Source organism: Bombus affinis, chromosome 4 (genome assembly GCF_024516045.1).
Source record: "Bombus affinis isolate iyBomAffi1 chromosome 4, iyBomAffi1.2, whole genome shotgun sequence".
NCBI lineage: Eukaryota > Metazoa > Arthropoda > Insecta > Hymenoptera > Apidae > Bombus > Bombus affinis.
Genome location: NC_066347.1, coordinates 17,801,258 through 17,826,759, shown reverse-complemented (window position 1 = coordinate 17,826,759; position 25,502 = coordinate 17,801,258). Strand labels below are relative to the sequence as shown.

At 44.2% G+C, this 25,502-nt stretch overlaps 1 protein-coding gene and 1 non-coding gene across 3 annotated transcripts in view; both read left to right on the top strand.

Annotated features, from left to right (window-relative positions):
• Window positions 1–2,301: 2,301 nt before the first annotated feature.
• The window catches only part of LOC126915242 (zinc finger protein basonuclin-2-like), a 262,874-nt gene continuing 239,673 nt past the window's right edge, over window positions 2,302–25,502 (top strand). The window contains exon 1 of one of the 2 annotated variants that reach the window (XM_050719712.1): window positions 2,302–4,565. In XM_050719712.1, the coding sequence (XP_050575669.1) occupies window positions 3,888–4,565 (678 nt within the window). In that variant the 5' untranslated portion in view covers window positions 2,302–3,887. The remainder of the gene's footprint in view (window positions 4,566–25,502) is intronic. The other variant, XM_050719711.1, reaches the window with a different exon arrangement.
• Window positions 17,832–17,904, top strand: Trnaf-gaa (transfer RNA phenylalanine (anticodon GAA)). Its single transcript has one exon. It is a non-coding gene; the product is annotated as a tRNA-Phe (tRNA).

Here is a 25,502-nt window from a genome sequence, read left to right as displayed (position 1 = left end):
ACGGAAATATATATAAAGCGCAGCGTAAGAGATTAAGTTCCTTTAACGCAACTTGATTGAAACGGTAGATCTATCGCATCTTCTATTCAGCTTACGAGATTCGATATATGCCGGAGAAAAAAAGGAACGGACGGACGACCGAGATGAACGGAAGATGCGACTGCGATAACCACGATGGAAATTGAATTCTCTCACCAGTCATCCTGCTGTGAAAGTACATACGTATACGCATGCCAACCGTTGGGCGATCGATGTCGAGAAAAGGGAACCGAAGGTCCTGTCTCTATTGTCTGGAAACCGGAGCGCAGGTAAACGCGCGTAAGTACTTACGTCACTCGCCAATAACCGTTGTAGTTGAGGAATACACGGGAAACCTTGAACCTACGATAAAAACGATGGAATAACTTAAAATAATAACTATTAAATAATTATTAAATAGATTAATCGTCAAATAAAACGAAAGAAGTACATATTCCGGTTCCTGAATGTGACAGCTTTGTTAATTGTATAACGTTTCCTTGGTATTACTTGAATCGCGTAAGTATTTTTTAAACAGATAGGTATAAACAGCGTAACGAAAGGGATAGGTAGCTGAATTTCGTCGAGCTTTCTTTAGTTCGTTGCGTAACATGCGCGCAAGCTTAGCGGCTACTTAACGTAGGTTAAGCTCCCATCCACTAGGCTGTCGAGGGATGCCCGTTGATCTAGTTAGCGAAATTGGAATTGAAAGCGTGACTGTTCGACATTACGATAATTTATCACTCAAATAAATGTTCGCTCGTGGTGTTCAGCCATATACAAGTATCAATTTACATGACGCAACGGATACGTAATCTGATATATCGTGTAACGGCGCGCACAGAATCGCGAATGGCCGTTCTCATCGAAACAGACGCCGAGGGTAACGCAGAATCGGAAATGATAAATTTCTCTCTTTTACGTGCCACAATTGTAGGTGCTTTCCTTATCGACTACTCACGTCGAACGCGCACCGCAACATCATTTTTAACGCATTGGTTCTATGCGTTGTTTTATATACATATTCACTACTTTATTAACAATTTCATTATATGTTGTAGACAATGGAACGAGACAGGTACGAAGGTAAATAAATTGCGTTAAATTAGTTTAGGCGTTCGAATAAGTGACATTTATTAGTACAAGCTTTAAAGTTGCTTGTCTCTCGTTTATTTCGAGCAAATGGCTGTTCCCTTCTTGCTTGCCTTTATATATCTTGCTTATATTAATGCTATATATTATGCTATGCCATATATTAATGATGCTTTAATGGAATGGGAGTGTTCGTTAACCTCTCATGCTCGATATTTCTTTCCGTTAAGTTAGCGCCACTCGGCGAGTAATTACGCACGGACAAACTCCTCAAATAAAGCAGCTTATTGAATTTATTTGTTACGTACGATTTAGCATGATTCAAATACCAATCTGTCATCTATATTGAAATTAATAATAATTCTGTTTATGTCCTTGCTTAACCTGTACTGCGTATAACGCGACTCGGTTAACATAGAAACCTATATGTAGTTACTAGAAAATTACTTAACGAAATGAAAGAAAGATAGTGCTGACCTGTAAATTAGTAAAAATACAATAAGAATGATCATATTACAAGAACGACAATCTCTATCCCGCTAATCTTGTATCACATTTGTAATCCAAACGTAATCTTTGTACATGTACATATGTATATATATACATTTCGAATTTAAGTAGCATACATACATTAGCCCTGAAGTTGGGCACAGATAATTGTGTACTCTTTTTTATCGACATAGATCGATTAATTGCAACTGTTTGGTACGTAGCGCTACGTAAGACAAAATACCGCGAAGCATAGTTCAGTTTCCCGCGTCGTGTCCCATGAAAATTGTTTATGCATTATTCGCGTTCTTTATCGTACGATTACACAGTGTATTTTGTGCATAATCAACGAAGAAGCAATAGGCAGGAATAAGAATGGGAGAAAGAAACGAAGATAGTGATAGTCAATTGTCCCATTGACATTTACTATGTCAATCTTCTCCAATGGCCAACATAACCTAAAACGCGTAGAACAGGAACGTAAAAACTAGTCGCAATGTTAAAGTACCCACATCTGAAAAAAATTAGAGTATCAGTAATAAAAAGTGGTGAAAAAGACGAGGTTTGGTAAGATAGACAGGTTGGAGTAGGATTGGTTTAAAGAAGCACGGTTTATCGGGAGATGGTAAATGGGCGAAAACACGGCGGAAGGACGCGTAGACACATCGCGAGAAGAAGTAGTAAGCCGTGAATAGAAGTGCGCTGGTAGATTCAACAAAAGGTGAACCCACAAAGTGGATCTAGCCGTATAGGTCTGTAGAAGGCGGGAGGTAGCCGGCCAACTCCGTAGGTAGAGATATATCCGAGCTCGGGCGTATTCGGGCATGCTCGTGCGTTCCCGCTGGCTGGTGGTGGCCGCGCACCTCCGCCAAGTTTCACGCTGCGTGGAACGAAACTCGTACGCGATCAGCTCGACCGAGGCAATCCGGCATCCTTACGTATGCTCGTTGCGTTCTTGACCGATATGGTGTTCTTCTCCCCGTAATTAGTGACCCTGATCGCGAGATAGAGTCGATCGCGAGAGCTAACACCGCGTGTCGCGTGAAGAGAGCTAGGTTCGATCCCCGGACGGTTCGACCCCCTCTCGCTGTCTGTGACTGAACGAGAGCGAGCACGTCGGTTGCCGCTGGATTCTCGAGGCAGTGTACCGTAAAAAGTTCGCGGAACACGGTGAAAACGCGAGTCGTCCGTTCCTCGCGCGTACGTATATACACGGTGCTTCACGCTCGACGACGTTTCATCGCCTCTCACTATTGGAGAGGGAAAAAGAGAGAAAGAAGAGAAGCTCTGAAGCGTATCTGTATCGTTGACACTCTCCGTTCGTTCGCTCGCGCCAAGAACTAGCTGCAAGTGACAACCCTCCGAAGGAAAGCCTATCTCCTTCCTGTCCACCGAAGCTTAGCAGGACCCTTGCGATTCGATGCGACTCGTACGAGCGACAGTCGACGAATGACGAGAAGGAAAGGGTCCCCGATAGGGCCAGGTAACGATCCGACCAAAGGAAAATCGGAGTCGTAGGCGGGGCCTAAGGTCGGGGACACGTGACACGGAAACTGTCACGCCGCCCTTGTCCTCCCCTCCTTCACCCCCTCCACTCGACCGAAAAGCACCGAGCCAGCTATACGAGCGCTGCTTCTACCAACCGACAGCGTGCCGTCGAACGCTTCTGTTCGTTCGTCGAGTCTTCGCTTCTTTATTTCGATCTGTTCCATCGACCAATTTTTCCATACTGGATATGAAAGCGCACGCTCTGCGATTCCAATGCTCCTGTAAGAACACATGCGTTCGAACGACGCCATCTCGTTTCTCTACGCCTGTCACGTTTAGAATTTTACCAATGACGCATCGGAAGCAGTTTTAACGATACTCCAAAATAAGCAGCAGCTACACTTATACAAATATATGATATTTCGTGACACGAAAAGTGGGAGTCGCTACAACATCGGCAGTGTCTGAAAGCTGACATATTCGCCTCACTGACGACTCTCTCTTGTCCAACCGCGTGACACCAAGGACGATCATCAAGGATTATGATAATATTTGATTCAAATTCGATCGTAGCTCGCAGTCACGACACTTTCGACGATCAACCTTTTCATTATCCGTAATCGACGTTATTCGGCCACGATATTCAACATACCTGGTTTCCTAGTTTCGAATGATGCTCGTACGAATCAGTGATCGCCATAACACGTCTGTGGTCAGCTTGCCGATGGTTCGACCGAGATTCGACGCGGTCGAATTCGCGGTTTGACGCGGGTCACCGCGTCGCCGTGAACGTCCAGAAGATGCAGCAGGGTAGCGTGGGTGACGGGGACTCGGCCCCGAGGAATTCACCGAAAAACTCCAACTTGAGCGACGCCGACGGTCGTATTCGAATTAAAGTCGAGGCGCCGGAATCGACGGAGGTATTCGACCTTAAACGAGAACCTCAAGACGAGTACCATACAGTCCAGCATGATTACCATTACGACAGAAAACCAATCGTTCCTCCAACGAAGCTCGACGGTAATCCCGAGATCGTCAACCAATGTCAGCCACCGCATCAAATTTATCCGCGGCCGGTTACAACGGCACTCCCGAATTCTTATGGTTTCCCACATTTTTATGGACCGTCAGCGATGCTGCCTCCGTCGTTTCATGGCTCTAGACCATCTTCGGATCGACCGATTGGGAAGATCGACGAGCATGAGCACGAACAGGAACGTTACAGAGTGCCCGTGTCCAGTGTGGCCGCCAGTGACAGTGTTTATCTGCATCATGATTCTCATAGATACGAGATCGGTGATTATCACGGGAAAGGATATTCAGGAATGCCTTATACCGCGTTTCGGCCTTCGATGCAGCAGCGTACTGCGGTATACGCTAGTCATCATAATAACAGTGGCTATAGGGTTGCGCAGTATCAAAATAGGAAGCGCAAGTGGAGCGGCGCTGCGCTCCGTGGAATGCCGCCGTCGATGCCAGTGAGTTTCCTTTTTTCTTCTTTGCCTCCGATTACTTGCAATTGATCTGGTTCATAGGATCGCCAATGCGTTATACGCGATTCTATTACAAAGAATGAAACGTTGTTGGTACTTACCGTTAGCTTCGATAGAGAGATTTAGTTAATGTTGATGTTTTCCGCGTCCCAGTAATCAATAGTTTAATCGCAACGACAGATTTCCTAGAACCAAATAGGATTCAGTGCGATCGTTAGTTTTCTGTAACAAATTAAACGTTCTAATTCGTGTTTTTTAACTCAACTGCTAAGATTGATTGAAATATACAATTTTGTTTAAACGACACTCAATTTTTGGTGGATACAGAGCGGTAGAGACAGAGCGAGAAACATATAAAGGAAACGCTGTAACAATTTTTTGATTATGATTATTTACCTGTAGTGGTTGCTATCGCATTATCGAAAAACGTAGTTGCTCGTGTCTCGATTCTCGTCTACGCGGAGCGCGATCACTTGGTTCGCTGCAGTCCGAAGTGTAACTCGTTAAATATCGACACGCAACCGAAGAATACCTTTTGTCTGAGACGCGGAAGCAACCGTAATTTTACTTGTGGAAGATTTTTAATTATATTCGACATTAATAATGCATTGAACGCCACTTTCTTCTGTTCGGCGCTCCGACTCACTGTAAACAAAAGCGAATTGCATTACGTAAGAGAAGCGCGTTTAATCGAATCCGCGGATATTTCACTGACATTTTACACGGACGCGAGGTGGTAGGCCTGTGGTCCGTTGGCACACATCCAATTTTCGTACCACCCAATTTTAACACAACTATCCAACCAGATTATACGAGTGATTTCTGACTTTTTGTGAAAACGATGCGATGTAATAATACGGCGTAATAATATCCTTGCAACCGACGTGTGAATAATATAACTCGCTACAACGATTACCCTCGTGAACATAATTTGTAATAATCTTTTCGTAATTCTAACGTGCACAGAAAAGATCGTGAAATTTTCTTCGATACTAATTCGCTAAAGATGCTCCATGTATCCGCGTTTAATTTTACAAAGCTAGGTGTTTGAAACGTATTTTATTTAATTCCAAAATCGAATGAAAAAGCTAGGGCTTGACGCCGAGTCGCTTGATAACATACTGAATTTGCTTGTGATTTTTATACGCAATCGTCGACGAGAAATACGAGAGAAAGTGGCGTGTAACTCGGGTCCGAGGAGGAATCGTTACCGGTCACGATGCGTTATCGTCGCACGACCTGCGAAGAGTGCCCCGGGTTCCCGCTGGTTTTAATGAAATCGAATGAAAGTTGGCGATCGTTCGGTCAAAAATTACGCCGATCCATGGTCGAAATTACAGTGATTACACGCGGCGTGTCGGTTTGGCCCCTCGAGGGGTGGATTCTCTGGCCGAACGCGAACCGGGACGCGGCGAGGCCCATTCAGCGGCGACCGCGCCGATCACGAGCGAGAAACGGCCGACGCGGAACGGTTTGCACAACGATTATTATAATATCGGTGGATTAAAATAGATGCGCGTGTGGCGGACGCGTTTTGCCGGCGACTTCTGGTCTGGCCGCGATCCGCCAGCCAGCGCATTACATATTCTATGGTTATATAATGCGTACGAACAGCGTGGTTACTTTACAAATTACGCCAACAGCGGCACGGCTACCGCACGCTTCGATTAATTCAAATTGCCCGCGCGCTTACCCCGCATGAATTAGCTCGGCGTGCCCTTTTTCCTCCGCCTAATTGAGACCTACGAAACGCGCATAATTCGTGGAAGGAACGTGACTGGAAGTGGGTCGCGGTGCTCGCGATCGGACGTTTCTTTGGGTCAAAGGATAACCGAATCGCTTGATCGCGCAACGTCCGCTTCGACGTATCTACGATCTATACGTACGTGTTCGTGTTCCGTTTGTTTGTTGCTTTGCTTTACCTGCTCGTGAAAATTTTATCTGCGATGTCTATCACGGGTCATCGATGGTAACGAGTTCCTACAACATTCGCATCGTCGTATTCTCGTGGAAAAAATCGAGTTACTCAATTTGCACTAACTTAACTCTGCGTTATCCCAGCTTTCCATTTTTATCGATTTTAATTGGTCTCCGGGTTTATCACGCGACCAGACCAGCGTATTTCTCGACGCGAAGAGAAATTACAGCCAACGGCTCCAGAAAACGAGAATGAACTACAAGCTGTTGTCCGTTTAGGCGCCCAATGATGGTGAAATCACGCCAAATCGGGCCGAGGCGCGACTCTAGCTGTTCTGTCGGCCACTTCCGCGCCGAATTTGTCCAGCCTCGATGCAACCAAGATTCTCTCATCTGCATACCGTTTCCTCTCTCTAACGATCGTTCATCTTCCGCGCCGGGACGCACGCACCTGTATCGAGATAACGCGGCGTAACGTATACCCGCGGCGAATAAGGGCATTGAATCGAAGCCGATCCCTACGGCTTTCCTCGGGTTAGCTCGCTCGCGGACTACCGCGGGTCGGTCTATAAATTTCGTACCGGGAAATCGTGCACCTGCGGCCGTACTCCTCCGAATCGATCGAGATCGAAATGGAATCTGTTTCTGCGAGTGCAACGATCCAGGAGATTGCGGGACTTTTGTCCTAGCCCGTTTCTTATTCTTACGTTTTAGTTGCAAAGTACAGCATAAAGTAAAATGCAGAATATGGTGGAACTAGCGCGTGTAGACTAATAACTAATAACTAAGCGTGGAACTAATTTCATTTTACAAACAGACTGCTTATATAATAGTAAAGGCGTAGAGAGAGTGTAAAGCAGTGGTTAGAAGGAACAGTAAAATATACATATAAGGTAAGGAAGAAAAATGAGAAAAATATAAATCCTTCGCCTAACTTTTAGATTTTATACGCGATGATATACACGCATCCAGCTTGTTTATATATTTTACGGAAGTTCGCTGGAAATGTGCGACTAATTAGCAAACACAATTAATTTGTTCGGAAACTTGCGCAGCGACCACGTCGTGCGTATAACACTATACAACGATTATTTTTGCTTCCGCGAGACATAATATTGTATGCATCGAATTATTAAGCAAGACGCAGTTATCGCGTTGCGAGTCACCATAAACGAGATAAAACATACACTTTCAAAGAAGTAAAAAATATTTTTTCACTCATTCGTTTCAACTACTAAGCACTCGTCTTATATTCCATATTTGAGAAATTAAAATATGACTAAAATTTAAAGCACAGGAGAATGAAATTATATAAACTTGGAAGATAAGAAAAATATAAGTACAATGTAAGCACTCGACTTCGGATAACGAAATATCTTTCTTTTCTATTAAATCTGGGCTACGACCTAATATCGACCTAATATCGATACAATGGCTCGTTAAACGCGAAATACATATAGGTATAGCGCACACGAGCTATCAACAGTTTATTCGGAAAGTCGTGAGATAATCGGAATTCCAGCAGATCCAAAAGTAACGAGAGATGGAAGCAGCACGCTTCCTCGGAGAGATGTGCTTTATCCGTGCATACATTTACGCGGACATTGAAGCGCGCAGCCGGTGCAACAACTTGTCAGTCGGCGCGTACCGAAAAGGTTAAAGGCTGCCGGAGATGAGTTATATAGTCAATTGGAATCGATCACGAGTCACCAGGCATTACCGTTGTTCCCTATCGATCCCGTTACGGGGCATGGGACGCCCACTTAATAATTTCGTTACGGCCAAGGAACCTGTGTAACATTCAATCTCAACTATTGTGCCGTCAATAAGGAGGATTACGGAAGTACAATTGGAACTCGTTTTACGGGGCCAACGACAGTTCGCCTTTTCTCCTCGCGAATCTACTCTCTTGTTCGATTTTAATAATCATATTATATATACCTACGTCTAATTAGGTATGCCACTAACCGTAAAACATCGTGCGGCGCGTACAAATGGAACTCGCTGGTTGATACGTCGAATAAAATCATCTATTCTCGGGCCGCGACTCGTAACTTGTACGTAACTCGTATAGTTTGCATCGTGTAAATAACGCGGTGATGAATATTCATCGGACGTTTCGCAATTACGACTGATATACTTCAATCGGCGATAAATTAGAGGAAGCGTTTTGTAACTATGGTTCATATCAGCTGCGCGATATTTAACGCGAAACCGCGTCAATTTCCAAATAACATCGTGAATAGATCGAAACGAGGAAAGAATTACGTAGGTTGGCGCGGATGGGCCGGGACCCGGAGCGATTCCGCTCGCCAGATGCGATTTACAAGCCGTGGGCCCAAACGGAACGCGTTTTTCTACCTGGACCCTGTCCAATTGGCCGCAGCACATGGCGCTGCGTGATGCGCGATTCGCCTCGTCTCGTATCCACGCGAAAACAAGCTCGTGCAACGCGCTTTCGCCAAGCTTTAATTGAGTCGACGAGGAGAAAGTTTTTTTTATGCTCACGATTCAAGGCAAAAAGAAATAAAGAGATCGTTCATGGTTAACGAAGAGACTCTATAATCCTGGGGATACAGTATGTGTTTCTATTAAGTTCGGTAAACACGTTTTACACGTTTCACTCCAAAACATTGGAATCACGTTTCAAAATCACGTCGTAATATGTCTGTACGGGGTGTCTCGAAGTTGAGCTGGAATGCGTTAAACTAGACACAAGTAAGTAACGGGTTTGTGTGAACGAGTTGATGCATCGAGGAAGAACGAAGAACTGGACAACGATGTTTGGATACAGTTAGACAAGCATCTAATATGTTGCGCATGATAGATGATGATAGAGGTTAGGTAGACGTTATTCTCCAAGATGGATAGGGAAGATCTGATTCTTTAGTCTGGGGATATTATACAACTTTGATATTGTCGTTCGTTATGTGCTGGGAGTTTTAAACACACGAGCGGTTGACTAGGACACAGTCAATGCCAGAGATTTATCGACTAATATATTCGTATAACGACGTAGGAATCACGTTCACAATGGCGAATAATACTTTGAAAAGTAAAACTAAACGAACGTACTGTAGCTCTTCTTACGTTTATATCGATTCGTCGATCAGTTAGATAAGAGCGCTAACGAGGAGTCTGACGTCGATTAAAAATGTATCGAGTAAAACGTTAGAGGTATAGCAGGTAATATTATTCCTGATTATAGAGTATTCTCTATTATTTACCTATTTCGTTTCACTTGCAAGTGAATGAGAAACGGTATCTGATGATTCACTTTATAGCCAAACTTTACCTGCCTACTATTGTGCTACCGAGTAGTTGAAGCATTTCATTCGACGATTAGGTAGTTATTCCTCTCGAAATCAACGTAACCGCGACATAGTAACGAACTACGTCCACGGTAATTTCGTGCTTTGTACCGGTCGATTCACAGCCGGGCCGTGATTCTGACATAAAAAACGATGCCGCGGCACTCTGCGGCTCTGGGATCCATTGTGCCGGCCTCCGGCGGAGGCTGCACGCTTTTCATCGTTAACAAGCATGCTAGACAACGTTTGTTCGCTGCCACTCGGCGGGGAGCACGCTGCAACTTTTCTGCCGTGACGATCGTCCGAAGAATCCGGAATTGCGAACCGCTCCGGCTTTTCTGGATCGTAAAGCGATTTAAGTGCGCGCGGCGAGCCTCGCGAACGTCCGTAGAAGCGGACGTATGCGGATGAGACGACGAAAAACGACACACCGCGTGACTTTCTGTTTTCCAATGTAAAACGTTGCTGTTGGAACACTGCTCTAACCGTAACTCGTGGCAAGAACTTGAATAGTAGCGGAGTTTATTTATGGTTTTTCTTCTAGTTCGTATTTTCTGGGTCAAAAGTACAGACGCGCTATTTAACGAACTAAATATTGAACGGTAGAAATAATGTATTCCTGGAAAGATCTCCGACCGATGGTCCATAAAGATCAAAATGATTAATTGCTGAAGATCGTTCGATTCATAAAGTATCGAAACATCGATCTACTTTCTTAATTGCGAATCTCGTGTGTAATTTCATGACGTTAATGTAAACATTACTACAAAATCAGGTCGTATCTTGATGAAGGTATTTAGTAGCGCTCACGTGTGTTTCCATTGAGGATCGTCGAGTTAACGACAAGCGGCTCGCGACAAAAAGCGTGCACAGCGTTATTACCGCGAAACCCGGCATCCCGATGATACGGTGCGGAGCTGCCAGTTTACGCTCGTTCGCACGGCATCCCCCTTCGATACAGCGCGCAATCGCGTGGCTCTACGTGTCACTTTGTAGCGCATGAATAATTAATGGCCAACGTTTATTTTCCGTGCCGCTTTACGGCCCCGTTTTTTCATTTTCCTCTTTGGCTTCTGGCAAATACCGGATCGGCCGACAACGCATTTCCGCCTCGGGAAAAAACCACGCGACTGATTCGCCTGATTGCATCCGTGTAATCGCCATAATTTCGTTTTGCGTGAACGTTGCTACGCCTTAATCGTATCACTTTCTGCCTCTATTATGTCATTTTCTTAATGAGGTAATCTTCGCATCTTACAAATTCACGATGAATTTCTTTTGACACATTGATTCTCACCTTTCTATCAATTCTCAGAGGTATCCGATAATTAACTCTTTCGGTAGTCTTAAGCGTCGTTTTAGGATGATAATTTTGTTCTTAATAAGAGAGCGTAGATTACATGATTTAAACATCTCACGCATACTATAAGCTGTTTAGCATGTTGCGTATCACGTATTAATGGAATTGAATGGCAAACAAATATTTACGTTTATAAGAAATTGAGAAACCGGTTGATCTTAGAGTATCTGTCTATTAAAAGCAAGAAGATCGGATCGGAAATGACCAAACGAACAGACGTAGACAATTTCATCGCACAAACGGTTCTATACGTATCCGGAAGATTCGCTTCGGATAATCGAAATGTAACCGCGAGGCAGGATATATCGAGCTAGGTGAAGGGGGATGGTTACGTACTTGCACGTATTCCACCTTCAGTGAAAGTAATAAAGTGTACCGTTCTCCTAATTACACGAATTTTTGTCGAGAAACAAGCACATCTGTCGTAAACATCCGCCGCAAGATAACGACGCTATCGTGCAACATTAGTACTGCAATAAAAACCAAGCTCCGCATTAATCCTATCTAAAATTGCATCCTACGAGAAAGAAAGTAACTTCTCCACGGTCGTGGTAGGAATTTATTTGGCGAAACGATACAGGAGATCGGCATTACTCCTATCCTCGAAGACTATCGCCACCCTTTCTGCAAACAACCGGCACGTTAAGTGGAGTTAATGAAAAAACGGTGCAGTTCTTGAGGAATACGGTCCGTCTCTCGAATGGAAATCATCCGTTACACGGCTCAAGCGGCAATTCAGCGTGTGGTAGCCGAAAAAGTGGGTAGGTAGACAACAACCCCCACGTCGTTATTAAAGGACGAGACGTTGGCTGTGGACAGGCGCGCGATAGGGCGCGTGCGCGGAGAAACCGCAACCCCGAAGCCGCACGCTAATTATTTATTCTTTGTTATGCTTTCCTTTTTCGTGTGGCATGGCTTGGCGTGGCGTGACGATTCTCTTTCTTCCTGTCGCCACGTAAGTACAATTCGCCTCCACTTTTCGTTCGTTCTATTCTTCGGACGCCTGTCGTCCAATGGCTTTTCCGGTCTTCTTTTCGAACCGAGATTGCCAACCAAATGTCTCCTATGGTTCTTAAAGCGGTATAGACAAGGACGATCTCTCTTCTTCGTATTGCCAGTCGCTATTTATCGAAGTTTGTACGAACGTCGTGGTTGATTTTTGCGTTTTGGTCTTTTTAACGGTTTCGAAGGAAGCTCGGATTTGCTTTGTTCCGTTTACGCGAGAAATTTGTAATGGTAATGCGCGAGACGCAGCGATGAGATCTACGACGATGAAGTAGGTGCATCACGGATGACTGCGCGTAATTGCAAGAAAAAAAGGAAAAGGATAATTCAGTTTCATGCAAATGCGACACGTCGTTAGGTTGAAAATTGTCTTGAGCCGATGCGACCGGATGGATCGTTTTCTCCGATTCGTTGGCGTATCGGCCGCCTTGAACTTAATCCCCACGGAAGGAAACACACGGCGCATAATTACATCTCAATATCGTCGAATTAAATTTCAAAATCCACGGAATATCCTTCTGCCGGTCATTATTCACGGCAATTATCATTAATTTACTATCTGTGGCAGATAGTAATTAAGTTTTTGTTCCGAGCTCATGGATCGAGCAAACATATGTCGATACGCTCGTACGCGAGATCACCGTGCATTTTCCCATATGTATTTTTCTCAATTACGGCATTTTTTTCTTCGTTTCTTCTTCCTCTCCATGTGAAACGTCTCCTCGATGAGCCAGTGGTCGGACGGATCGGCAACGAGGTGAGACCTCGCGGAAATTCCGTGAGGACCCGCGCATTCCTTCAGGATCGATCGACACGCACGAATATTTTCACATAACACGGAGAATTCTATCGTGCCTGTCTATCGTGCCCGGCATTGATGAACACCACGACGTCATACGGGATCACGCGAACACGTGTCTCGATGCTTTAACCGCGTGTAAATGCTGCTCTCGAGGGACGAGTACTTGTCTATGGGTGACAGGTTGCGTTTCGATAGTGAACTATGATATTTTCCTTCTTTCTTTTGCAAGGAGTTTATATTCTAACAAATAATTTTCATATTAAATCTACTTCCGCGTTTTAACATATCACACTATCCATATCGAACGTTACGCTTCCTTGTAAACTGTAAATTTCTATTTTTGGAAAGTACATTCACCGACCCAAAAAGTTAAAGGTTAACGAGCCAACACTTACATTAAGCACTTATCTGCTCGCTTCGGAGATACCAGATTAAGTACCAACAGGAAGACACAGAACCCTCATAGGATATGGGCAAAAACCTACATCTTATTGATCACTGTCATTCAGTGGAAATAAAAACGTTAGGTTCGAGCGAACGGTTTCGTGGTTGAAAAACGTTCTCGAGTTTTGCCCATCGACTTCCTTTCTCTTTACCGACTTATACATACTTATCGTAAATATATACCTAATTCTATTTACAGTTAATAACGTAGGAGGCTGGATGGAACGTGTCCTTTCGAGGAACGTTCTTGCAATATCGACTTGAATATCGACGAGACGATTTCTTTTCGTAGAAAATTTTGCGCTGTAAAATCACGAACGCTCGATTAATTTTGAAATTAGACAAAAACTTCACGATTTTACGATAACTCCGAGAGTATATTATTTTTGTAATCGATTTGATTCCTTGTCTAAGAGACGTAAACGGGAAAAATTGGATTTTAGAAGAGAACGAAGTTAGCCCTTTACGATGTAACTAACTGATAAAACCACTGTACTTAAATATGTTAAAAAAATGAAATAGTCTTTCCACGGGTTTGATAAATTTGTCCGTAAAGAAGTTAATGGAGGCTTATCTTCTTCCGCAAAACGGTGTCCGCCTCGAAAAGGGTGCTTCGCGTTCGAGCACCATGGACAATGCACGTTACATTGATTCTTTACGAGGCCACTTAGATAGTGGCGGCGTTGTAAGCGCACATTGAACGTTATTGTAATGCGGGTAACGTTGCACACCGACGCCGATTATGTTACAAAGACACGGAACGGCCGCTTACCGGCTTAGCCTACCACGCTTTACGATCGCTGACACCTACCGACCCGCCAGCGATCGCCGGTATTATGATCACGGCCATTAAAGTAATTGATGCTATTTAGAGGAGATACGCTTCTCGTACAAGTTGACCCCGTGACATCGAGAACCGCGTCGCGTGAATGATTTCGATTTAAATAATTTCGACCGAGGATCATTCTGATCGCGTTTTCGCACGAACCGAACAAGTTTCCACGTCTAAGCTTCTTTGTTTATATGCATTGCAGGTTGCTAGTACGAGAACGGTGTAGCGAGTTTATAGTCGTTGGAGTAGAATGCCGATGCACGATACTGCTAGGATTTCGTGTTATTTTTATAATCTTTCGACTAGTTTCGATTCCTGTTTCTCTTTAAAAAATTGTCTAATCTTGAGAAAATCGATCCTTTGATGGATAGTCACGAGGAATGAGAAAAACAGTGATATAAATGACATTAAACGTGGATGGCATTCCTATTTCAAGTTTTTGTCAAAGTATTTGACAAAAATTACATTTACAATTGTAAAAATTGAATTTGTCACAGTACATCCTTGAAAAGAAGGAAGGACACTTTCATCGAACAATTCCGGTTGCTGAACGCATAAGCAGGATCTCGATTCTCGATGGCACGACACGACGGTCCACTTCTCACCGTAACGAGCAGATATGCTGACTGGTCAAACACGACCCAGTGATTCTTTATGGGCCCATTAAACGCTCTCGGACTCATAGTCGCGTGGTAAACATTATTATAATCCGACTAGCGTGGCAGGGCCGTGCCGATTACTTTACAAAGGCACGAAGCGACTGCTTTAGGGTTGCGATTCCGCTTTACGATCGCTGACACCTAGCCTTGGTCGAAGCGGATCGCGTACGCGCGCGCGATCGCTCTCAGATATTACGAGCTCGAATATTAAAGTAATTGATGCCACCATAAAACACGAAACAGCGGTGTCTCTGCCGGTTCCTCGCCTCGGATCGCCCCGCGGTGCTCGATTTAACGCGCCAATATTTTTTCCGCGCCCTTTCGTGGAACCTGATGTGTGGATATCGACGCTTGTTTCCTGGCTAAACGCCTGTTATTATTTGTGCCAAGATTTTTCATCCGTTGCCTGACCATTATTCGTTTCCTTTTTTATTTTGCCAAAGGACTATTTGCAAGCCAACTGGATTTTATATTCTGCAAGAAATATTTCTGCAGAAAACTTCTTCTGTTCCGTTCAATGTTTTATTCAACTTATATTTATTTTTTTTTACATTCGAACAATGTAGATATTTATGCATTTAACATATGATTAAGATTAATAGCTTCGTAGTTTATGATTTATAAAGCAGCCAAGTTAATTTGAACTGGCTACATAATGTAAGTATAGAGATACACAGCGTGTACCATCATCGGATATTCATGTCGATTGGAATATTTATATCAATTGCAGATCGATAGTCCGACTAATACATTTAATTCGTCCGCTTCCGATATATCCGTCGCTGTCATCAGTCGTACACCTTCTGCCATGATTCCTTTGGCTGCTACCGTGGCTGCTATATTTAGAAGACGGATTCTCCCTACGGAGTTCATTCTTCCCGGCGCGGCGTGGCGAGGGGTTCTTTGTTGGCGTCAAACGTGCTCGCGTCGTATATGAACGTCGATTAACCCTTCGCCAGATAAAGTGGAAGGTATACCACCGATACCCTCTTTGAGACTATAATGTTTTTCAGCGATCGTCGTTGCGCAATTTACTTGGATTTTTAGCGTAGACAGCGCAGGTATATTTAATCTTTTTCTGTGCGAGTATATGCGAGCCATGAGAATTTTTTCTTTTATTTCCAAACGATAATAACTTCGTAGTTTATAACGTTTGCAATTACACAATTAGTTATCGATCGCCATTTGAAACGGCGATCGCGAACCTGTACCTTGATAAAACTAACAAATGTACGCAATTAAATGTAACAAGTTAGTTCATATTTGCCGCGCTGCCTGAAACGAAGCAATTGCAAATTATCACTCGCATCTTAAAACACGAAAAGTATCACACCGTACGAAGTGTAGAACTCGTACAGCAGTAGACTTAAACGTTTCACCGGGAGGGTTGGCGCTTCTTCGCGCGGCGGAATAATAATTTCTGATCTGCGCGAGTCGGTCGGAACGACTTCATCTCCCCGGGGCCGGTGTTCATCGCGACAATGTCTACCCCGCGGAGGCGCGCTGTAGCCGGAGGATTTAAGGAGCGGGTAGATCGCGTAGGCGGCTGCCTGCGGCCCGGTGTAAACCGAGCTTTACGGCGCTCGTGGCCCCGTCGATCGTGAGATCGTATTAGAGCGGCGCGTCGGCGCCGAGTTTGGCTTAGGTCGATGCTGCGTGTCGAGGGGTGTCGAGGGGCCAAGAATTGTGCCCTTCTTCTCGGTGTACACTCGAGGGTAGGAAGAAAAGGGACAAAGAAATCGAGAGGAGGATCGTATATACGGTACGCGAAAGAAAGGTAGAAGGGGGAAGAAATAAAGAGAAATATAGAGTTAATGGGAGAGACGGAGAAATAGATCGAAGGAAGAAGGTAAGAGGCGAGAGACAAGAGAGAGAAAGAGAGGATCGAAGGGCACATGGAAGGAACAGCGTGTAACGATGTATCAAGCTGTTGCGCCCCTGGCGTGTCCGGCAATGGTGGATCGTCGCTTTGAGCTGGACCGCGCCGCTTCGGCTCTGCATCATGCCTTTACACGCTCCCAATGCCCAAACGAGGGACGATAATGCCTCGCTCTCGTCTTGTTCCCGCGCATAGACACTATTAATTTCGTATCCCTCGCCGCGTGCGCGCCTGTGTATGACCTGTCTCGCGGTCTAACACACGGAAAGACAGAGAGCGCAGGCCCGTTCGATTGACTCGTTCGCCTGGATATACGCCGTCCTTTTTAACGTGCATCCGTGATCCCGAGGTTTTCAAGCCTCCCTCGAACGTCATTACCGCGATCACGTCCTTTAACCGTTGGAAATTGCGTACGTAATGCCGGGTAATTCCGGCGTAGACACCGGACTAGGTGTCCAGTTCGCAAAGGTCTATCGGTGGTGCGGCTACATAACAGCGAATTGGAATTTAAATTTCTGCCGATTAGAGCTGGGTAATGCGTTTTAATGAGTTTTATGGTCTTTCGTTCGAGGCATCTATCGCCAGACGGACAAATTTCTGGACGGTTTCAGAGGCGTATGGAAATTATTATCGATTTTTCCAACGTAAGACTGCTCGTTTGCGATGATATTGTCTAATTTTTCCGATACTCGGCAAGAGGAATTCTAGTGATAAATTCTGGTAAATTACGCCCGGCATTTTCTAATAATCGTGACCGTTCTGACCCTGACGTTATGCTATCAGGCATTCATCTTCTCTTGTTTTTCTCCTATCGTTATCTGTTATTTTTGTTTAGTAGTATTTCTTACTTATCTTTCCCGCCTATTCGATAATAATTTTTCACGCATGCAATCAAGCGATATAATTCATTGGTAGTTTGTAACAGATTGTACGTGTAAAAGTAAATCTTCCGTTTGCGTATTAAAGTTGATTTCAATCTTTTTATTTAATATTCTCTATACACATTGTGCATTTAAACCCTATTACGAACGTAACTCATCAAGCCGAAATAGCTCAGTTGGGAGAGCGTTAGACTGAAGATCTAAATGTCCCCGGTTCAATCCCGGGTTTCGGCAATTTTTATTTTTTTCCTTTTTATATCTTTTTTTTCACTCACAACTTATTTACTAATATTATTAAGCTTTCATAATGTTATTAATCTTAAAAAAAAGAAATAAAAAATATAATTTTCTATTTAACTTTAAATTTATAAGTCGAACGTTATATCTGAATGTGAATCAGATATAACTGAATTATATTATATCTGAATGTGAATTTTAATCAGTTATCGTACGTAAACGAAAAAGTGTATAATTAGATATATGTATATAAAATAATGGTTATTATAGAAAATTATAGAATTATATTAAAGATAAAAAACTAATCTCTTTACGTGTTAATAGTACATCTAACAGTCGCGAAGGCAACATGACGCATAGTATTAGTAATAGTTTCAATATTTAAAATCTAGTAATCGTGATTAATCTGGCACTTACTCGGCTCGTCCTTTTGACTCGTTAACGCGGCTAGATTAAAATTTCCGTTCGCCTGACTGCCTTTTGCGCGGCAATAAATTCCATTAATAATGTTGCATGATACGCTTTGGCGGGTTAAGGTCCGGCTAGGCCGCGGCTTATATCGAGAACGGTACATAATTATTACGTGGAATGATCGCGGCGTTGCGTGTGACGTTGTAACCCCCGCGCCTAAACTGGCCGGCCGATAATCTCGCAGTCCGGTCTTGTTCTCGAGCATGGATACTATTAATTTCGTGTCCCTCGCCGCGCCGCTGCGCCGTGTTTTTCGATTGACTCGTTTATCTTGCTTTCCGCCGATTTCGCTGTAATTAGAAGCCTTGATGGGAAATTAATTCGTCGAGCCGGTTGCAGCATCGGATTAAAATTGTTCTTTCGAACGAGGCACGTATGGTACGTACCGGCAGTGCGAAGCTGGGCGGAGTTTCCTTTGTGAAAGTTTAAGTGGCGATTGATTTCTTTCGTTCATCGAGACATAGAGTTAAGAGGGAAAGTAGGTATAAAATTCAGTGACTCACAGGTGTTTTTACCAATTAGTTTGCTTCGAATTCGAATTTCCAAAGTAACGTTAAATCGCACTATGAAATAGTTAGCGTCGAATACATACGATCCCTTACGCGATTGATCTTTGTTGCATTAGCATTCGCGAAATTTTCAAAGGCCAAACAAAGCTACAAACTGGCGTATTACCTCAAGTGCCCCCCTGTGCATCGGCACGCCATTGTTTTCGCAAACGCGAGTCCACGGCCCGAAACAGAAGCGCAGGCGAACACGTAACGACACGTTGACAGGTGCACGACCAGTCGTTGGTGTTTCCGCGCGGCAGCACGCTGCCGTGGACACGCACGTGAACGCCCCCGGCCGATGAATGCGTGCAGGGAAACGCGTGTACGGTTCGCACGTGCCACGCACGCCGTTACGCTTGGAAAGCTCCTGACAACGGCCTCCTTCGATCGACCGTTCGTTCGGAAGCGTAAATGCGAGTCGCTTTATGTCTTCCAGCCCTCCGATAGATCCCTCGTCGAAGATTCACCGGACCTACGGCTGATTGGTCGAGCACATTGGTCGGCCTGATTTCCTGGAAAACGGTACCAATTTGCCGATGAGTTTTGCCGCGTTTGCTCGATACCTTGCTGATATTCGTGACTGCTCTGGCTTAGGTTTTCCGTCTCTCGTTGCGTGATAACACTGTACACTGCAAAACAGCGTTTTGCTATATGCTTTTCAAGACTATTATGTGATGTTTTTAGATAGTTAAAAGCTTGTGTGTGTGGTTTTAAAAAATAGACCAATAGGGAAGAAAGAGAAGAGAATGAAAAGAAAGAAAGTATACGAGATACTCAAGCGGTAAAAGTTTTTCAAATGATTATCAAACAACGGATAATTTTGTTTGTAATACGCAAACCACTTGCGCTGTATCTTTAAAAAATACATTCTTTCGAACTTTAATTTTACTCCATTATGTCTTGCAAGAAACGATCCAAGCAAACCCTAACAGAACGCAAGACGTTGGGTATCGAGGGGTCAAAGAGGACGGTACGGTGGGAATAACCGCAATTTGACGTAACATGATGCGGGGAATAGCGAAACTCGGTCCAGAGAAAGGCAGGCAACCCTTGCAGATTCGGTCGGGGGGTCACAAGGGGGTGGAAAAGGGTCCACGAGACAGAAACCCCGGGAAAGGGTATCTGTTGTCATGGTCCCTGATGCTCCATTATTGATTAAAGATGGCTGACTGGCTGGATGGATGGATGGGCGGTGAAGTCGTGACGCCATTTTAATATGCGCAATTATAATGTGTACCCAGAGCCCCGGGGGATGATACGGGCCAGGTCAGGGAGGTGAAGGACGCGTCGCGCATGTTGTCGGTGACCCTGCTTCTTGAAACCGGTTCGCCTTCTTTGTTTGCACCGAAATCACAGGGGAACCGCGTAATTGGGGAGTTAATTAGGACGCGTTCGGTGCTTTAATCGAGTTTCCCGTTTCTAATCTATAGTCATTGGCGAGATTCTCGTGTTCGTCTCTGGCGTTTTTCGCCTCTTCTCAACAGGTTGCACGGTTTTCCTATAAAAATAAACGGGTACACTTTGGAAAACCTTTGCGATCGTTAAGGTGACATAAAAATACGAGTGTAAAAAGTGAAAGTTCGCTTAAAGGATCCAGAATAAATGAAGTATAGAACATATCGTACAACTCCTTTTTTCAGTGATAAACATTCGATACCCGGAATTAACATTAGAACTACCGATAGTTAACACGAAGCTATTTCCACCAAAACTAGTGAAAATGACTGATCTTTAAAAAATACGTAATAATAGAATTCCATGTTATGTAGTACATCTTTGGTATTATTGATCCATCTGGCACTATGATCCCTAAACGAGGGTTGACACATTTATGAAATTGTAGAACCAGCCATTTTGACTGCTGTGGTATTTCTAGTGTTAGCATCTAGTGATCGATCCGGAATTTTCCTGATAACTGATACCATCATATTTAATGATAAGCAGTAAAAATTTAAAAAACGTGTGGGAAGTTGTACAGAACGAGGAAACTGGTTAATTGAGGTTCGATAAACAGATTGCAGGATCCTTTTTCACTTTGACAAGTATCAGTCATTTTGACTGGTATTGGTATAAGTAGCCTTAATGCAATATTATTTTCAGTTTGAATGCATAAAAAACAAAATAAAATTCATTATATTATTCTTTTAGTTATCGTTGAGAAAGTCACTACATCATTGAGAAGGAATAATATAACATGAACTAGGAATTTTAAAATAAAATTGTAAAACTAGTCGATTTGATTTGGTGTGGTAGTTCTAGTGTTAAGTAAATTCCTGTTGCATAAGTAAGATCGCGTTAATAGCAATTATTTTATTGTCAATTATTCCCAATATGGATAATATCAGTAACTTTACCGTTAATTCGTCCTCACCCTGAATCTGTTAACAAGTAAATGTCTAACCTTCGCTACGACCGAAGAAGCGGAAAGAAACAACCCTATTCTCGGCAGAGGCTTCATCAAATTTACACGAGAAACTTTTCCGTAGGAGAAAATACACGCGATACGTTCTCTAGCCAATCCGTTACTCCGCGGTACGGCATATGGGTGGAAAGTTTGTTACATGGGGCGGTGATTGCACGGAGGGGATGTACGCATCGGTATCAGGAGACTCGTGAAGAGATAACAGCGACGACAGCTCGTTAGCGTGGTGCGTCGGGGTTGTAGCGATGTCGCGAAGCTCGATGCCCGACAACGACCGACCGTGGGCGAACATGTCGTGGCTACAATGCCCGTACGTCTACCACAATGCCCGTAATAGGAAAATTAATGTGTGTTGTGTGTGGTCGCTACGTGCACCCTGGGGCGTTCGCGAGATCCTCGATTGTATTGTCCACGTACAATTCGGTCGTATAATCGATTGGTCAATGGAATTTGACTTATGTTGTCTTTGGTTCGCTCGTAAGGTCTTTGAATCTCCAGTGTCCCTCCTTTGATATTCTTCTGTGGATTTTTTCTTCTTTCCTCGAGTGATTCGAAACGATTCAGACGTCGATATTCGATTAGTCAAAAAAGAGGGTAGGAAGTATTTTTAAAAATCACAGCAATTGTTACGATACAAATAAACGCTGGTAGTAATGAACTAATATCATAAACGGAGAAAATTTCTTCTAATGAAATTTTTTGATGTTCGGGGAACGTTGTTGCGAGAGTAACGTTGCAGCCGGCAGCACGGACGTAACGATGGGGTTCAACGTTTCAGTTTTCTAGAAGGTCTCTACTGTATTCAGTTCCTCCTTGACTTTTTAGGAAATGTCGTTCTCTTTGAATTACGCAAATAAAGGATACAAAGGATGTTGCGTATTTTCTTCCTCGAAAGATTGTCTAATTTAAATTCCAAAATTTTTAACGTATAACGTAAGAAGCCGATGATCGATTACTCCTACGTTGTTATTTAAAATATCACGTCTTCGATCGTTCGAAAGGTTGGAAAAAAGCGAAAGAAAGCTCGTTAAAAGGGAGGAAGCAATAGTTCCGCCGCGTATCAAACGTTGCGCCCCATCCCTGTTAAAGCGGCCGTAAACAGCGAAGCATTAATACAATTCCGCTATTTAATTCACATCGCGTCTACTCACCCTCTTTGCAACCCGTGCCGTGTATTTCATGCGAGCTGCAATATTAATCCGCGTTCGCGTGGCGTGCTAAAAGGCAGAGAGAAAATTCCCGCGAACCACCCCATCTGTACTCTCTCTCTCTCGCGCTCGCGCGTCCATCAAAGGATAACGAATAAAATGGTAAATAACGATGCGAATGTTGGAACTCGAGGGGAGGATCGTCGATGACCGGATTGGGTTTTCCTTTTCCTTCTGTATTTTCCTCGTCCTACTATCGCGTTATCGCATTTCTTATTTAAGCCGAAGCATGTTGTACGCCACTCGATGGTGCGGCTCGATAGGTCGCCAATACGAGTCGTTCGAAGAAGACGTGGCTCGTCCTCGTGGAGGATAATGACCGCTCTCGCGGTAATAGCAACTGCGAACTCCTCCTGAAAGCCTATCGAACGACCCCTCTCGCGTGGAAATGCGTCTAATAAATATGTCGACCGTATTGCACGCGAGTCTCTTTTCTCTCTTGGAAAGTGTTTTTCAACCACAGGGTATTCCTGCTTCTTTATATTTTTCCCTCGCATCAACCAAGATTCAGACATAGCACCACGTAACCAGTTACCATTTTTAATTCACGGGAAGACACAGCACCGTGTCATCAGTTACGAGTGTGTTAATACACGTAAACGAACACGTATGTTCTCTACGCTACTTATCATCCATTATACGGTTTGAAATTTTTACCAAGAAGTTAGAACCTGCAGCACCGCGGAGGTTCGCGGAAGCGGAAATGTCCAATTCACCGCAGGTGACTTTTATCGGAAAGACCGCGAAGTGGACTAACCAGCGTGCGTTCGTAATGCAAGCTTGGAGAGGGCCGCGTATTAGTAGGTACCTTTCTCGCATAAACAGTCATTTATATGCTCACAAGCCTTAATAGCGGTAATATATCCAGTGACCAGCGCGTTAATAGGCAATAAGCGCGAGGCGACTCACCAAGTGCCATTTGCTCTCCGGGGAAAATTCTTGTTTTCCTCGAGACGGAACACGGCTCGCGTCCGAGAAAGAGCAATACAAAGTGATCAGAGTCGACTCGCTATGTATGACTCACATCCAGTCGATTGATCGCAGGTGACGAGGCGAAGCCGAGCGTTGGCGCTGGCGCTAGAATTTTCCCATGCGTACCTCGCCGAAGATAATAATTACGTTTCACGTCGGGAAACGTCAATCTCTCTGTCTCTCCTTCTTTCTCCGCGTTAGTCCATGGCGATTTACCATCGTGGATACGTCTTGAATTATTATTGCGTTTTCTCCAATGGATAATTTGCATCGCCGTTCGTTCGCGCTACGTCCATTCCGCGAATGGAGAATCGATGAGCGGCGAGGAACAGCCAGCGAAGGGATAAACTTGTCGTCAACCGTATCTTCGTCGTCTCTGGTTTTTTCCAGTCGAGTACACACAACGTTGAACAGGCTATATTTATAACAAGAGTTATTTTTAAGCTCGTACATGTATGTAGGATTTTAAGATATTTGTAAAAGTTTGTAAAAGAATTCACCACGCACTGTTAAAATTTCGAGGCAAATTTGATTTCTTTTGAATCTTACTACTGTCTGCACGCTGCTAGTTATTCACTTTTAAATCGTTCCAATTAGTCTAATTTGTTTCGTGTTCGCGATAAATCTTGCTTTAACAATGAGTAATTTCAACACGTTAACGCAACCCAACATAAACATATCCCCTGTCCATCTTCGCAACAACCTCAATTACCGCCCTCTGCCATCTCGTCAGACATCGAAAACAATTCAGCTAGCGGCACGCGAGCGAAAAAGAATCTCGGTCGATGAAGATAATCTGCGCCGGCATTCGCCATGAATTAATTCGTGGCCGCGGTGCGTGTCAAGCTCGTCCCGTTGTCGTCTCGTCACGGCAGTGGCTTGGTCGTTTTGTCGCCAGTAATTACGGGGCATGGAGGTGGGCGGCGCGTAACGTGTCGCGCGTTTCGCTTAGCGCGAGCGTGGACGTCGCGTTACGGCGCGCGCGGAAGTGTGACGCCGCGACACGCCGCTCTCCATCAGATAAACTCGCTTAACTGGCCGTTTAGCCCGGCTCGATTGAAAACCGTATAGCTCGCGCGATCGCTGCGTGTCACTGCGCTGCTTCGCACCGTTGCGTGCGCGTCAACCAAACGCCGAGTCTCCTTTTGTCCCGTGAATTTCATGCTTGTTACTCGCGTTTAACCTTCGTTGGCAGAAGACGGTTGGCTCATGGCCGGCGGTTTCATTGGTTGCCAGCTTTTTATTTTCCTTTTCGTGGAGGCCGGTGATGATTTCGAGTACTCATTTTTCGACTATTGCGCTTAGGGTGAAACACGGTGGTTGTGAAGAGTATTTGCACGTACCTTTCTTTGCCCAAGGAATTGTTTTTTTACCGGAGTCGTTCAATTTCCGTATTATCAAATTTTTGTAGTTGCTCGGAAAGCGACACGAAGTGTAAGGTGCAGCTAAGGAAGAGGAATGCTCGAAAATAAACGGGGTAACGATCGTCTCGAACGCATCAGAACGCGAAGATACATCGAGAGTTTCACCAGCCCGTCGATTGTTTTTCGTGGCAGGGAAGATTAACGCTGCCCGTCACCAGCAATGTATTAATGACGCCGATGATGGAACGGTACGATGATCGTCGACGTACTTACATGTACCTCGCACGGTTTTCTACTCGTTGCATGCCGTACACGGCTCTGGGGCTAATTATCACAGCTGTCGGAGTCACCGCTTCCAGATCTCCAAGATATTCATGGGTCGACGATCAGCTACAAGGATGACACGCTCAATGTCCCTTTTATACGCTTATTTCGTTTGTACGCTCATTGCCTTTGTAATCCCTTTCGTGGCTTCCGAGGCGTAAAGGTAGATAAACTAATGGTCGAATTTGGATCCTTCGTCTGCCACGGATGTTATATTTTTCGTATAATTTCGTCGTTTAAACATCGTTCTTAAATTTGCCGCTATTTTACGCTATTCGATTTA